The 14,182-nt window shown below is 43.7% G+C and overlaps 1 protein-coding gene across 2 annotated transcripts in view; it reads right to left on the bottom strand.

The window, feature by feature from the left end:
* BAIAP2L1 (BAR/IMD domain containing adaptor protein 2 like 1) overlaps positions 1-14,182 on the bottom strand; it is a 58,466-nt gene that overhangs the window by 22,253 nt on the left and 22,031 nt on the right. For both annotated transcript variants that reach the window (XM_087729428.1, XM_087729426.1), the window contains exons 2-3: positions 12,475-12,550; positions 5,708-5,794 (exon numbers count right to left, since the gene is read on the bottom strand). In XM_087729428.1, the coding sequence (XP_087585554.1) occupies positions 5,708-5,794; positions 12,475-12,550 (163 nt within the window). The remainder of the gene's footprint in view (positions 1-5,707; positions 5,795-12,474; positions 12,551-14,182) is intronic.

Below are 14,182 nucleotides of genomic sequence, written 5' to 3'. Positions count from 1 at the left end.
TCCCTTAAAGAACCTCGTTAGTAATTGAACAACTGCAGCGATTCACTTAACGACTGCGGCAAGAGGGGTTGTAAAATGGGGCAAAGCCCACTGAACAGGTGTCTCATTTAATGCTAATGCTCAACAGTAGTAACTGTGAGAGGGATCTTGGAGTCCTAGTGGACAACCATTTAAATCGGAGCCAGCCGTGTACAGCAGCTGCCAAAAAAGCCAACACAGTTCTAGGCTGCATAAACAGAGGGAAAGAATCACGATCATGTGAAGTGTTAATACCACTTTATAAGGCCTTGGTAAGGCCACACTTGGAATACTGCATCCAGTTTTGGTCACCACGACGTAGAAAAGATGTGGAGACTCTAGAAAGAGTGCAGAGAAGAGCAACAAAGATGGTTGGTGGACTGGAGGCTAAAACATATCAGGAACTGGGTATGTCTAGTTGAATGAAAAGAAGGACTAGGGGAGACATGATAGCAGTCTTCCAATATCTCACGGGCTGCCACAAAGAAGAGAGAGTCAAACTATTCTCCAAGGCACCTGAAGGCAGGAGAAGAAGCAATGGGTGGAAACTAATCAAGGAGAGAAGCAACTTAGAACTGGGGAGAAATTTCCTGACAGTTAGAACAATGAATCAGTGGAACAAAAGTTGCCTTCAGAAGTTGTGAATGCCCCAACACTGGAAATCTTTAAGAAGATGTTGGACAGCCATTTGTCTGAAACGGTATAGGGTTTCCTGCCTAGGCAGGGGGTTGGACTAGAAGACTTCCAAGGTCCCTTCCAACTCTGGTGTTGTGTTGTGTTGTATTGTATTGTATTTATGACTGTTGCAGCATCCCCATGGTTACATGATCAAAATTTGGGCGCTTGGCAAACTCACTCAGATTTATAATGGTCACAGAGTCCTGGGGGGTGGGAGGGGGATCATCTGACCCCCTTTTGCAACCTTCTGACCAGCTATGGGGAAGCCAGATTCATTTAACAACCATGTTACAAACTTAACAACTCTTATCCCCCTTACACATAAATTATGAGGATGTTTCATCTTGTAGAACATCCTCATAATTTATGTGAGGGGTCTTTAGACAATATCTACAGGCCCCTCACATCCTGGACATAAATTGTTTCAACTTCGATCCTCAAAATGACACTATAAGGCACTGCACACCACAACAACTAGACACAAGGAGGTTTTTTTTCCGAAAGCCACCACTCTGCTAAATAATAATTCCCACAACACTGTCAATAATTTACGAAGACTGTATTACTATAATTCTTCTCTTCCTTCTTAGTATCTATCACTCCCCACTTATGATGATAACCATGTTGCTTGTATCTTTCAATTTAGATTGTTTTATTTGCTTACTAGTATGATTTGATAGCTTATTAGTAATCTTGACTATCACTAAGTGTGGTATCTTATGATTCTTGACGAATGTATTTTATTCTCATTATTAGACTGAGAGCAGATGCACCAAAGACAAATTCCTTATGTGTCCAATCATTTGGCCAATAAAGAATTCTATTCTCTTGAGTTGCAACTTAGGACTATTTAAATGGGGAACACCAAGGGTTAGAATCATTTTTTACTACCGGTTCTGTTGGTGTGGTGTGGCTCGGTGGGCATGGCTTGGTGGGCATGGCATGGGGAAGGATTCTGCAAAATCTCCATTCCCACCCGTTTCTGGGGCCAGGCAGAGGTGGCATCTGCTGGTTCTCCGAACTACTCAAAATTTCCGCTACCAATTCTCCACAACCTGCCAGAACCTACTGGATTTAGCAATAGCAATAGCAGTTAGACTTATATACCGCTTCATAGGGCTTTCAGCCCTCTCTAAGCGGTTTACAGAGTCAGCATATTGCCCCCAACAACAATCTGGGATTTCACCCCTGGTTAGAATAGAATAGAATAGAATAGAATGGAATAGAATTGGAAGGGACCTTAGAGGTCTTCTAGTCCAACACCCTGCTTAGGCAGGAAACCCTATACCAGTTCAGACAAATGGTTATCTAACATCTTCTTTAAAACTTCCACTGTTGGGGCATTCACAACTTTTGGAGGCTAATGGAGAAGGATCCACGCTTTTTCTCTGACCAGGAATGAATGACCAACGTAGAGTAAAATTCATGTCAGACCTTTCGATCGTTCTGTCCGTAATATAGAACATATAGAACCAAAATAAAATTTGTCCTTTATGCTCAGATGGCCATAAAAGAAAAAGAAATCTCATCACAATTTCGAGAACAGACTGGGAAACGGAACAAGTTTTTCCACTGGCCGAATCCTTGGCAGAGCAAATCCATCAGTGATAAAACTGATTCAGTGGCACAATTAGGATTTGGCTACGTGGGATCCTTGTTCTTTTGGGGGCAGATAGAAATAACGGCGTGTTTTTTTTTTCCTATTTAAATCACCCGCCTCGCGTAAGCGTATCGTCTGCTTTGCCTTCCGTGCAAGGCAGTGCAAATATTTGCCGAATGCTGAAGGGCAAAATCAATAAGGCTTCTTGCTTTTCTTTTTTTAAATGTATGTGTCCAATACAGAATTCAGAAGCTAACTTTTAAACGTCTGGAACAAAGAATAAACCTTGTGGGAAATTGTAGAGTGACTTTATGCACGTCTGTATTATCCCCCCTAAAGGTAAAAGTAAAAATTCCTCTCGCACACGTGTGCTAGTCGTTCCCGACTCTAGGGGGCAGTGTTCATCTCTGTTTCAAAGCTGAAGAGCCAGTGCTGTCCAAAGACGTCTCCGTGGTCATGTGGCCGGCATGACTAAACACCGAAGGCGCACAGAAGGCTGTTCCCTTCCCACTAAAGCTGCTTCCTATTTTTCAACTTGCATTTTATTAAGTTATTAATAGATTAATCTGATTAATAGATTTCCACTGACTTTTTAAAAATGAATTAATTGTATAAAACAAGAGTTTAAAAAACACATTTTGGTTCACAGAGCATGACAATTGAGATAGCCAAAAGGTTAAAATCCTACCAGAAACTTGCATTCTATATATGAAAGTAAACAATTGTGTAACGTTATAGTAAGGTAAATAACAGTCTATGCTTTCTCACAGTTCTCTGAGGACATGCTACCAGGAAGTTTTTCTCTTACTTCATACCTAGGCAGAAAAATAGCTCAGTTTTTTCTTTTTTTCAAATATTGATTTAGAAAAAGCATTAATGTCAATATATTTTAAGGGACTTGTCATTCTTGCTGGATTGATACAGCCACAAAAAGCAGCAACACATCATACATCTCTCTATTCTCTTTCTCCCTCTCTCCCTCCCTCCCCCCTCTATATTCTCTGCCCTGTCTGTCTGTCTGTCTGTCTGTCTGTCTATCTATCTATCTATCTATCTATCTATCTATCTATCTATCTATCATCTAACTATCTATCATCTATCTACCATATTCTATTACCTATTGTCTGTCTGTCTGTCTGTCTATCTATCATCTATCTATCTATCTATCTATCTATCTATCTATCTATCTATCTATCTATCATCTATCTATCAATCATATTCTATCACCTATTGTCTGTCTGTCTGTCTGTCTATCTATCATATTCTATCACCTATTGTCTGTCTGTCTATCTATCTATCATATTCTATCACCTATTGTCTGTGTTTGTGTGTGTGTGTGTGTGTGTCTATCTATCTATCTATCATCTATCTATCTATCTATCTATCTATCTATCTATCTATCTATCTATCTATCTATCTATCATATTCTATCACCTATTGTCTGTCTGTCTGTCTGTCTGTCTGTCTGTCTATCTATCTATCTATCATCTATCTATCTATCTATCTATCTATCTATCTATCTATCTATCATATTTTATCACCTATTGTCTGTCTGTCTGTCTGTCTATCTGTCTGTATCTATCTATCTATCTATCATCTATCTATCTATCTATCTATCTATCTATCTATCTATCTATCTATCTATCTATCATCTATCATCTCTGTCTGTCTGTATGTCTATATCTCTATATCTCTATCTTTCTCTCTCTCTTCCCAAACTTATATTCCTTATTAAAAAACTAAAATCTTTGAACTGGTTCAATGAGAAACATAAGCCTCCAGAGGGAACGAAAACTCTTTTATTTTACGAGGGAACAAAAATTCTTTATTCTACCTATATTTAGCTACCCAGCACATATAAAAGGCGCATCAAAGATTAACCCCGCAGAGATTTAAGGCAGAGATCTTAAGATTCCTTGGGAAACCAGTTAGATGCAACCTGAACTTAACCATGATTAACTTTCCATTGTTTTTTTTTTTTAAGTAGGGACAAGCCCACCTGATTTAAGGATGGCCTGCTTTGAGTTTTGAAAGTTGTTTGAAGGGGTTCATTTGCAAACGAATAAAAATATGACAGTGCTTCGTTCGAGCAGCTCTGACCTTTTGTATTTTATTTTATTTTTACAGCCAAGGACTTTATCAGAAATTAACTTGGAGAGATTCCAGAGGCCGTCTTTTCAATGAACATTTAAAAAAAAAGAAAGTCCTACCGGGACTTTTAAGGTCTATTTTAAGTCTCTATTACAAAACCGTCGTGGTGACAGACTTCCAATAATTTGTACCATTTCGGTACAGCTGGGGGACAAATGCCGATGGTACTTATTACATGGCGTTGTTCACCGGTTTCGCTCCTGGGTGGTTGATTTATTTTCTTCAATAAACCCATTTTGCTCAAGAATGGGGAGCTATTGTGCCTGTTGTGATCTTGGCGGAAGGAAAGAGAAGGACTCGAAAGGATCCCACAGGAACAAAGGCAATCTCTCCGCTCCATAGCATGGGGGACATCGGCAGAATAATATATTGAATATAAAAATAAATCAGAACATAAGACTCTCTTTGGGGGGGGGGGCAATGACGAGGGGCTGGGATGCCCCAAAGGTGCTTTTTCCATAAAGCAACTGGACTTTCTTGGGGGGTTTCCCCCCCGCCCCCCTTGGAAAATGTTTTGAATTCAGAACTTCGATGTTATGATAACCTGGCGTTGCCCGGAACAAATTCCCCCTTACCAGAGGGAGCCCCCTTACTGTTTGTTTCTTTGCTTTAAGAACCAATCCTCCTTATCAGAGGGAGACTCCTTTTGGAGTACTGTGAAGCCGTTACCATGGCAACTCCACTATGCTGTGCAGTAGAAGCCATTGTAAGGCACAACAGGCTGTATCTTAACAGAACTTGAATCCAAAATGCACACTATCACTGTCAAAAGCTTGGGCAGCAATAAACACAGATAAGGCAATCCAGCCTGCCCAGCTCACACAAAGTTCTCCGACATTTGATTCTGTGTTGACTTCTGCAAAGAGGGGCGTGTGCACAAGTAGCCTTTTTATAGTCTGGAGAGGTGCCTAATGACCACCAGCTGAGTGCAATTATCTCCTGTAATTGCTTAATTGTTCCTGATGCCTAGTAGCTCTTCGATGGCGTGCATCCAGGAACAACTCACTACTGGCCTCTGGCTCACTCTCCCTTGTCTCCTCCCCACTGGTCCAAGGCTCAGGTGCCTCCTGGTGGCCAACCAGCCTCTCTGCGCCCTGCCCGGAGTCGGAACCCTGTCCAGGGTCCTCCACATCCTCCAGAGCCGACTCAGAGGGCCCCTCGCTGTCGGAGTCTGGTGGCAGCTCCAACGGCTCCTGCTGGGCCACAACAGTTCACTGTCAAGAATCCTGTGGTTATATATGATTTATTTGGTATACTTACCCAACTCTTTAGAGACAGGTGATGCCACAGCAATATCGCCTATTTTGGCAATGCCGTCATAGTAAGCTCTTCCAGCAAGGACCATACCTAAAGGAAGAGATGAAAATGAAAAAAAAAACAGAAAAGAAAAAGCTTGTGTTAATTGTTCTTGGAAGTAGTGTGCTTAATCATCAATTAAATATATCTTAAATATAGCCATTTTTGGCTAAGGCATCAGGCTAAAAACCAGGAGAGTGTGAGTTGTAGTTCCACCTTAGGGATGAAGCTAGCTGGGTGGCCTTGAGTCAATCACCAGGGGACTGTGAGTTCTAATTTCACGGTACACATAAAAGTCAGCTGGATGATTTTGGTCCAATCCCCAGGAGATGGTGAGTTCTAGTCCCGCCTTAGGCATGAAAGCCAGCTGGATGACTTTGAGCCAATCATCAGGAGACTATGAGGTCCCGCCTTAGGCATGAAAGCTGATTGGGTGACTTGGGGCCAATCACCAGGAGACTGTGAGTTCCAGTACGCCTTAGACAGGAAAGCCGGCTAGGTGGTCTTGTGCCAGCCACTCTCTGTCAGCCCTAGGAGGGAGGCAATGGCAAACCACTTCTGAAAACACCTTGCCAAGAAAACTGCAGGCAATTTTCTAAGAGTCAGACTCAACTCAACAGAAGAAAATAAAATATAATTGACAACTTAGCCTTCCGCAGATAGAGGATGGAGTGTTAATCTATTTTCCTGAATATAAATTTGAAATTGCCTTCTGATTTTACATCCTATCTGGTCTACAACAAGTTTTTTTTCCTTCCAAACTTGGGAAGTTGAAAATGCATGGACTGTAATTCCCAGAATTCTCTGAGCCAGCCTGGCATACAACAAAATCAAGGACTTCCTGCAGAACATTTTAGCCAAAATGAAATGGTTGCTTATTCAGCCCTTTCCCCATTTAAGTCATTCGAAATCAAGGCTTCAAGCTGGTTAAGATGAAAGGGAAAGATAAAAGTTCCCCTCGCACATACGTGCTAGTCGTTTCTGACTCTAGGGGGCGGTGCTCATCTCCGTTTCAAAGCCGAAGAGCCAGCGCTGTCCGAAGATCTCTCCGTGGTCATGTGGCCGGCATGACTCAACGCCGAAGGCGCACCGAACGCTGTTCCCTTCCCACCAAAGGTGGTTCCTATTTTTCTACTTGTATTTCTTTATGTGCTTTCGAACTGCTAGGTTGGCAGAAGCTGGGACAAGTCACGGGAGCTCACTCCGTTACGCGGCGCTAGGGATTCGAACCGCTGAACTGCGGAACCTTTCTGATCGACAAGCTCAATGTCTTAGCCACTGAGCCACCGCGTTCCCTAAGATGGAAGGAGCTTAATCCAATTTACAATTCTAGCACTCCCTTCACTCTCGTTGTCGTGTTTGCTAAGCAACTGGGTATTTTTTAAACATTTACGAGAAACGGCTCCCACGGAGTAGGAAGTCTATAATTTTCCTATTCAGCCAGAGTGGAGATTTTAATCTTTCTGGAGGAAGGTTCTACTTCTGCTTCACATCAAAGCCGAACCAGTTCAACATTTTAATGAAGCCCCAGTGCAGCTGGCTTTGATACGCTCCTCTGTTCCTTTTTTTCATATCACGTCTGCATGTGATATTAATTTATTAGAATCATATCTTGCCTTGCTAGTTCAGGATCTCGGCGGCTTCCTCTTACTTGATCTGCCATTAATAACCCTGGGGGATAAACTGGACAGAGGGAGGGTCCTATAGGTCATCCTTGACTTACAGCCATTGGTTTAGTGACGGTTGAAAGTTAACAACGGCACTGGAAAAACCCCGACTTACAACCAATCCTCACATTAACAACTGTCTTAGCATCCCCACAGTCAGTCGTATGATCAAAAATCCAGGTGCAGATATTGCATTTCATCCTGTTCTGACCGAGGCTTCCCAAGAGCATGAAGCAGATTCCTAGTCCCGACAAAAACCCCTTTGATTAATTGACTGTGAATTCTGCTCATTCACCTCCAGCAAAGTCTTTCGAGGGAAGATTTACGGTCACAGACCTTATCTGGTTTGGAGAGCTGGCAGGCTGATATCTGCAGAACTTGGCAAGGAGCCTCGGAGGGTCACGAACCAATGAAGTGAACTAATGGTCTCCTGCAAACTCCACTCCCCTTTCGCTCCTCTTTTATTTCCTCTGGGAGGGGCCATTCATCGTCCTGTGGCCTTACTCCCAAGTCGACCCCTGTTCTTTAGCTGTTCCCTTCATCTGGCAATTCTGTGCATGCGCACACTGGGAACAGGCTGCAGCTGTTCCTCTGTCTCACTGATGTCCGACTCTGAAGGTAGCTGATAACTGGCATACGGCTCTGGCCACCTTTCTGCCTCCGACACAGAGCCCTCATCCGAGCCTTCCCCAGACTCCAGGACTGGCCCATGTTCCTCCCCAACCCTCCTCACTGTCCGAATCTCTGCTGGAGACCCACAACTTTGCCATTTCTATGGCAAAGAATAATTCTGCAACAATAATTACAAGGAAAAATCCCTTATTTTACTCTTAAATTTTCCCAGCCAGATGCTGGCAGAAGAAAGTCAATTGGGGACATTAGATTCGGTTAAGGTCACGTGATTTGCTTTGCGAATGTACTGATTAAAAACCACAGGTGTTAAAAGGGCCATAAAATTGGGCCCAGTCACATGATGGCTTGCTTTATGACCGTTACAATGGCAGTCAGAAGTTGAGGACTCCAGTCAAGACCGTTCAGGCTACAGTGGGCGTCTTGCCAAACAGCCGAAAGGCATGCAAATAATTTATTTGCATAGGTTGCATAATTACCCTGCATTATATTGAAATGATGTCATTGGCAGGGATTTCCTTAAACAAAGCACAGGGTTAAATTAATGGATGCACAAATGGTGATTTCTAAGGCGTCCTTCATCCATCTCCATCATGTTTTAATTTGCTACTTTCCCCAAAAAAGCCGTTTGAGTGGAAAAATACGGCTTGCAGGCGGACTGGATCAAAGCCACATGTATTACATCTGACAAGTTGCCTTTAAAGTCCTGAATTATACCACGAGGAAGGGGGGAAAAAATAATCTAAAATTATGTGCATCCCAAACAAAACCATCGTCTCTAAGAATAGATCGACGTTTGAAATGATGCCAAAGCGCGCTAACTTCAGTGATCTGCCAGAAAATGGGATCTCTCCCACCCCACAGCCCCCCCTTTCTCCTGTCTCCTGCAGCCCCTTGGGGAGCAAATGAATTTCAAGTGAGACCCCAGCAGAGACACAATAAAAAGAGAAATTGGAATCTGTTGGATCTAACGCTTGCTTTCGTTAGCAGAGGAGAAATGAGCTTCAAAACAAGTCAAAACAGCAAAAGTAACTTCGTGATCTAGTTAAGCGGTTAAGACGCTGGCGGGGGAAACCAGGAGACGGTGAGTTCTAGTCCTCTGCCTTAGACATGAATGAAGGCTGGGTGACTTTGGGCCAGTCACCAGGAGATGGTGAGTTCTAGGACCACTTTAGGCATAAAAAGCCGGCTAGGTGACGTTGGTCTAATCACCAGGAGACGGTGAGTTCTAGTCCTGCCTTAGACATGAAAGCTGGCTGGGTGACTTTGGATCAATCACTAGGTGATGGCGAGTTCTAGTACCACTTTAGTTATGAAAGCTGGCTGGATGACTTTGGGACAATGACCAGGAGACAGTGAGTTCTAGTCCTGCCTTAGGCATGAAAGCTGGCTGGCTGACTTTGGGTCAATCACTGGTGATGGTGAGTTCTAGTCCTGCCTTAGGCATAAAAGCTGACTGGGTGACTTTGGGTCAATCACTAGGTGATGGCGAGTTCTAGTACCACTTTAGATATGAAACTTGACTGGGTGACTTTGGGCCAATGACCTGGAGACTGTGAGCTCTGGTAAGCCTTACGCATGAAAGCTGGCTGGGTGACTTTGGGCCAATCACTAGGTGATGGCGAGTTCTAGTACCACTTTAGTTATGAAAGCTGGCTGGGTGACTTTGGGCCAATGATCAGGAGACTGTTCTAACCGTACATATGAAAGTCAGCTGGGTGACTTCGGGCCACTGATTCTCTCAGCCCAGCCCAGTGGTGGGATTCAGCCGGTTCGCACCAGTTTGGGCGAATCGGTAGTTGGAAGGAACCGCCGGACCCGCCCAGCCCCTCCCAGGAGTCTCCACACGGCCCATTTCGGATGCCAAGTAAGTGCAGAGGCTGCGTGGAGCGTCTGAGAGGGAAAATCCGAGCCGTCCGGAAATCCAAAAATGGGCTAGTTTCCGGGTTCCGGAGAGCCTCGGAGCCCAGAGGAGGCCGTTTTTGCTCTCCCGGAGGCTCGGGAAAAGCCTCCAGAGCCGGGGGATTTTAAAAAACAACATCAATAAAGGCCCAGTGAAATTCTCTGCCGTAGCAACGGGTACATTTTACATGAGAAGGGTGCCTTGGACTTTCTCAGACATCTCCTCCATGTGGGTGGCTACTGTTTTGATTTTGGGGGAAAGCAGGCAGCTCTGCTTTGCTTTGCTTTATTTTAAAGCTACTGCGGAACAACTTTGGATCCCTGACAATAAATAAATAAGATCTCAATAAGATCAGCAATGACTCATCTCGAGGTCAGCATGTTGTTATCCCTTTGCGACGGGGCTCACCGAGCTGTGCAGTCCATAAAATACCTTAAGCTGCTGATGCGTCAAGATTTTCCTATAATACGAGAGGGGGGGGGGGAATGGCTTTTGCCAATATTTCATAGCTGGTCACCTGGATTTTTTTTCCCCCCGGGTGACCAAGTTGATTTCTTTTTCTTTTTACAAGCCTCATAAAACTTTACCGGATGATGGCAGAGAGTAGACCAAATATTTATGGACAGAACAAGCAACCCGCCCAAAGATGGTTGAGCTTTCTGTCTCCAAATACGACCATTTGCATTCCTCGTTTGGAAAAACATTCTTATGCGTTTACCCCAAATGACTGATTTCTACAGGCATTTTGGATGAAGGTTCCCCTCGCACATATGTGCTAGTCCTTCCTGACTCTAGGGGGCGGTGCTCATCTCTGTTTCAAAGCCGAAGAGCCAGCGCTGTCCGAAGACGTCTCCGTGGTCATGTGGCCGGCATGACTCAACGCCGAAGGCCCACGGAACGCTGTTACCTTCCCACCAAAGGTGGTTCCTATTTTTTCTACTTGCATTTTTTAATGTGCTTTTGAACTGCTAGGTTGGCAGAAGCTGGGACAAGTCACGGGAGCTCACTCCGTTACACGGCGCTAGGGATTCGAACCTCTGAACTGCCAACCTTTCTGATCGACAAGCTCAGCGTCTTAGCCACTGAGCCGCCATGTGCCTCAAGGCATTTTACTCACATACAGACAGTCCTCAATTTAGAGTGATTTGTTCAGTGAGTATTCATAGTTACAATGGCAGAGAAACTGACTTATGACCAGGTTTCACACTTAGGACTGGTGAAGCATTCCCCAGTGTCACATGATCAAAATTTGGGCACTTGGCAAACGGGCATTTATTTATGACCTGAAGTCATGTGATCTCCATTTTTAACCTTCCTAGCTGGCTTCTGTCAATGAGGGTGGGGGGCAGCTGGATTCACTTAACGCCGCTGTGTTTCACTTACCAACTGCAGTGATCCGCTTAACAACCACGGCCAAAAAGTTAAAACGGGGCTCCCTTAACGACTGCTTGGCTTAGCAATAGACGTTTGATGGATGTATTGGCGATTCAAGCACTCCCTGTACAATTTCTCTGCTATGAGTTAAAATGTATAACGACGAGATTTGTTTCCGACTTGAATGGGTAGTGCACAGATCCCTGGCCAAAAGCCTAATTCCCTCTTATTTGCCCAGTTCTTTTTTTCCCCCCAGAAACCCTTGGGGAGCCTGTCCAAATCCCTTGATCAAAAGGAATCCCTGGATTACAAATCCAGAGAGGAGGAGATTTCGAAAAGTAAAATCAGGTTATACTGAGAAAAGAGGAAGAACTTCAGAGAAATGCTTAAAAATATCCAGATCTTTAGCCTGGTTGCGAGGAGTAAGCAGTTGGTTATATCAGTAGTTTGTTGACATTTTTTTTTTTTTTGGGGGGGGGGATGGGGGTATACAGGTAGTCCTCAACTTGCAACAGTCCATTTATGACCGTTCCAAGCATCAGTGTGCCTACCATTCCTGTCCTACTGTCCCCATTTATTTGTATTCATTTCTTTCATTCATATCCATGTTTATATTTATACCTGCTCCCTTGTACATGTTTGACAAACTAATAAATACAATACAAACAGCAATGAACAATGGGATTTATGACCGTTTTTTGCACTTATGACGACGCAGCATCTCAATGGTCACGTGATTAAATTTCAGACGACTGACAACTGATTCATATTTATGACGGTTGCAGTGTCCCCGGGGTTGCGTGATCCACTTTTGCGACCTCCTGATGAACAAAGTCAATGGGGGAAGCCAGATTCACTTAACAACCGTGGGACTTACTTAACAACTGCAGGGATCCCCTTAACGGTGGCGAGAAAGGTCGTGAAATGGGGCAAAATTCACTGAACGGCCGCCTCGCTTTGCAACCGAAATCTTGGGTTCAATTGTGGTCGTAAGTGGAGGACTACCTGCATTTCACTGCAAGGCAGCTATTAGATTTTCAAACTGCAAAATTAAAAATTAACCCATTTCGTTGTATTTATTTTGTACGATGACAATAAAGACTATACTAAAAAAAAATTGACAATATAGACACGTTAAATGTGTAACGGAGACTTACCGTTAACGGCTTTTTCATAGTTTTTCCCCAGATTAATTAAATTCCGCAGCCCTGGATTGAATTGTTCCATAACATTCTGAAGAGCAACAAGAAAACAAGAGACAGAGTTAAGGTCCTTCCTTAAATTAACTGAAAATTCTAGCTATTTTTTAGCCCTGTCATTTAACACATGTAGGCTTTTGACCCAGCGGCCTTTTGAGCTTGCTAAAAAGGATTTTGGAGTCAGAGAAAGAAAATATATTGCTTCGTGTTTTGACATTTTACGTATTTATAAAACTGGCGGCCTGCTTTTCATTACCATCACCCCAAAATGTGATATCTAGATCCCAGCCCTAGAAGATGGCATGAAGTGAAAACCTTTGATTGAGACAGAAAGAATATAAAATAGAAGGAGGCAGGGAAATAAAGGCAGCATCACAGATCACCAAGGTTCCCTTCCAACCATATTATTGTACATGATTTATAGCATTTAGACTTCTATACTTTTAGTGCTTTTACAGCCCTCTCTAAGGGGTTTATAGAGTCAGCCTCTTACCCCCCAACAATCTGGATCCTCATTTTACCCACCTTGTAATGATGGAAACCTGTGGACAAAGGAAGGAAGGAAGGAAGGAAGGAAGGAAGGAAGGAAGGAAGGAAGGAAGGAAGGAAGGAAGGAAGGAAGGAAGGAAGGAGACTAGAAATAGCAGACTTATATACCACTTCGCAGTGCTTTTCAGCCCTCTCTAGGGGGTTTACAGAGTCAGCCTCTTACCCCCCAACAATCTGGATCCTCATTTTACCCACCTTGTAATGATGGAAACCTGTGGACAAAGGAAGGAAGGAAGGAAGGAAGGAAGGAAGGAAGGAGACTAGAAATAGCAGACTTATATACCACTTCGCAGTGCTTTTCAGCCCTCTCTAGGGGGTTTACAGAGTCAGCCTCTTGCCCCCAACAATCTGGATCCTCATTTTACCCACCTCGTAAGGATGGAAAGCTGAGTTAACCTTGAGCCAGTCAGGATTGAACTGCTGGCAGTGGGCAGTCAGCCTGCAATACTGCATTCTAACCACTGTGGACCATGGATGGATGGATGGATGGATGGATGGATGGATGGATGGAAGGAAGGAAGGAAGGAAGGAAAGAAGGAAGGAAGGGACTAGCAATAGCACTTATATACCACTTCACAGTGTTTCACAGCCCTCTCTAAGCGGTTTACAGAGTCGCCCCCAACAATCTGGGTCCTTATTTTATCGACATCGGAAGGATGGAAGGCTGAGTCAACCTCGAACCGGGTGAGATTTGAGCTGCTGAACTGCTTAATACTTGACATGGAACTGCCCGTATAAACTATTGGGAAGATCCGATTGGTTCAAAAGGCAGCGGCCCGCATGATTTTGATTTTGATTTTTTGATTTTGCCTTTATTTGTATGCCGCCCTTTTCCCTAAGGGGACTCAGGGCGGCTCACAATTCAAACGCAAACGCAGACCCAAAAAGTTTTGCGCGCCAAACAGTTAGTAATGCCGGCAGGGACCTACTCCTGGGCAGGAACATTTATACTTCAGTCAGCCACTGTTATGAAGAAGAAGTGAGAGAGAAAAAAAGAATACAGTGGAAACTTTTTCTTCGTTTTTATGTATGGGAACATGGAGACATATTTTAGTTGTGAAAAGCCAGGCGATCAAATTCTGACGAGGTCACCCTTTTATTATGTCACTGCTAGATT

Source organism: Thamnophis sirtalis, unplaced genomic scaffold, assembly GCF_051295495.1.
Source record: "Thamnophis sirtalis isolate CommonGarterSnake01/CBP01778 unplaced genomic scaffold, rThaSir2_p1.2 scaffold_14, whole genome shotgun sequence".
NCBI lineage: Eukaryota > Metazoa > Chordata > Lepidosauria > Squamata > Natricidae > Thamnophis > Thamnophis sirtalis.
This window is presented reverse-complemented; position numbering and strand designations above follow the sequence as displayed.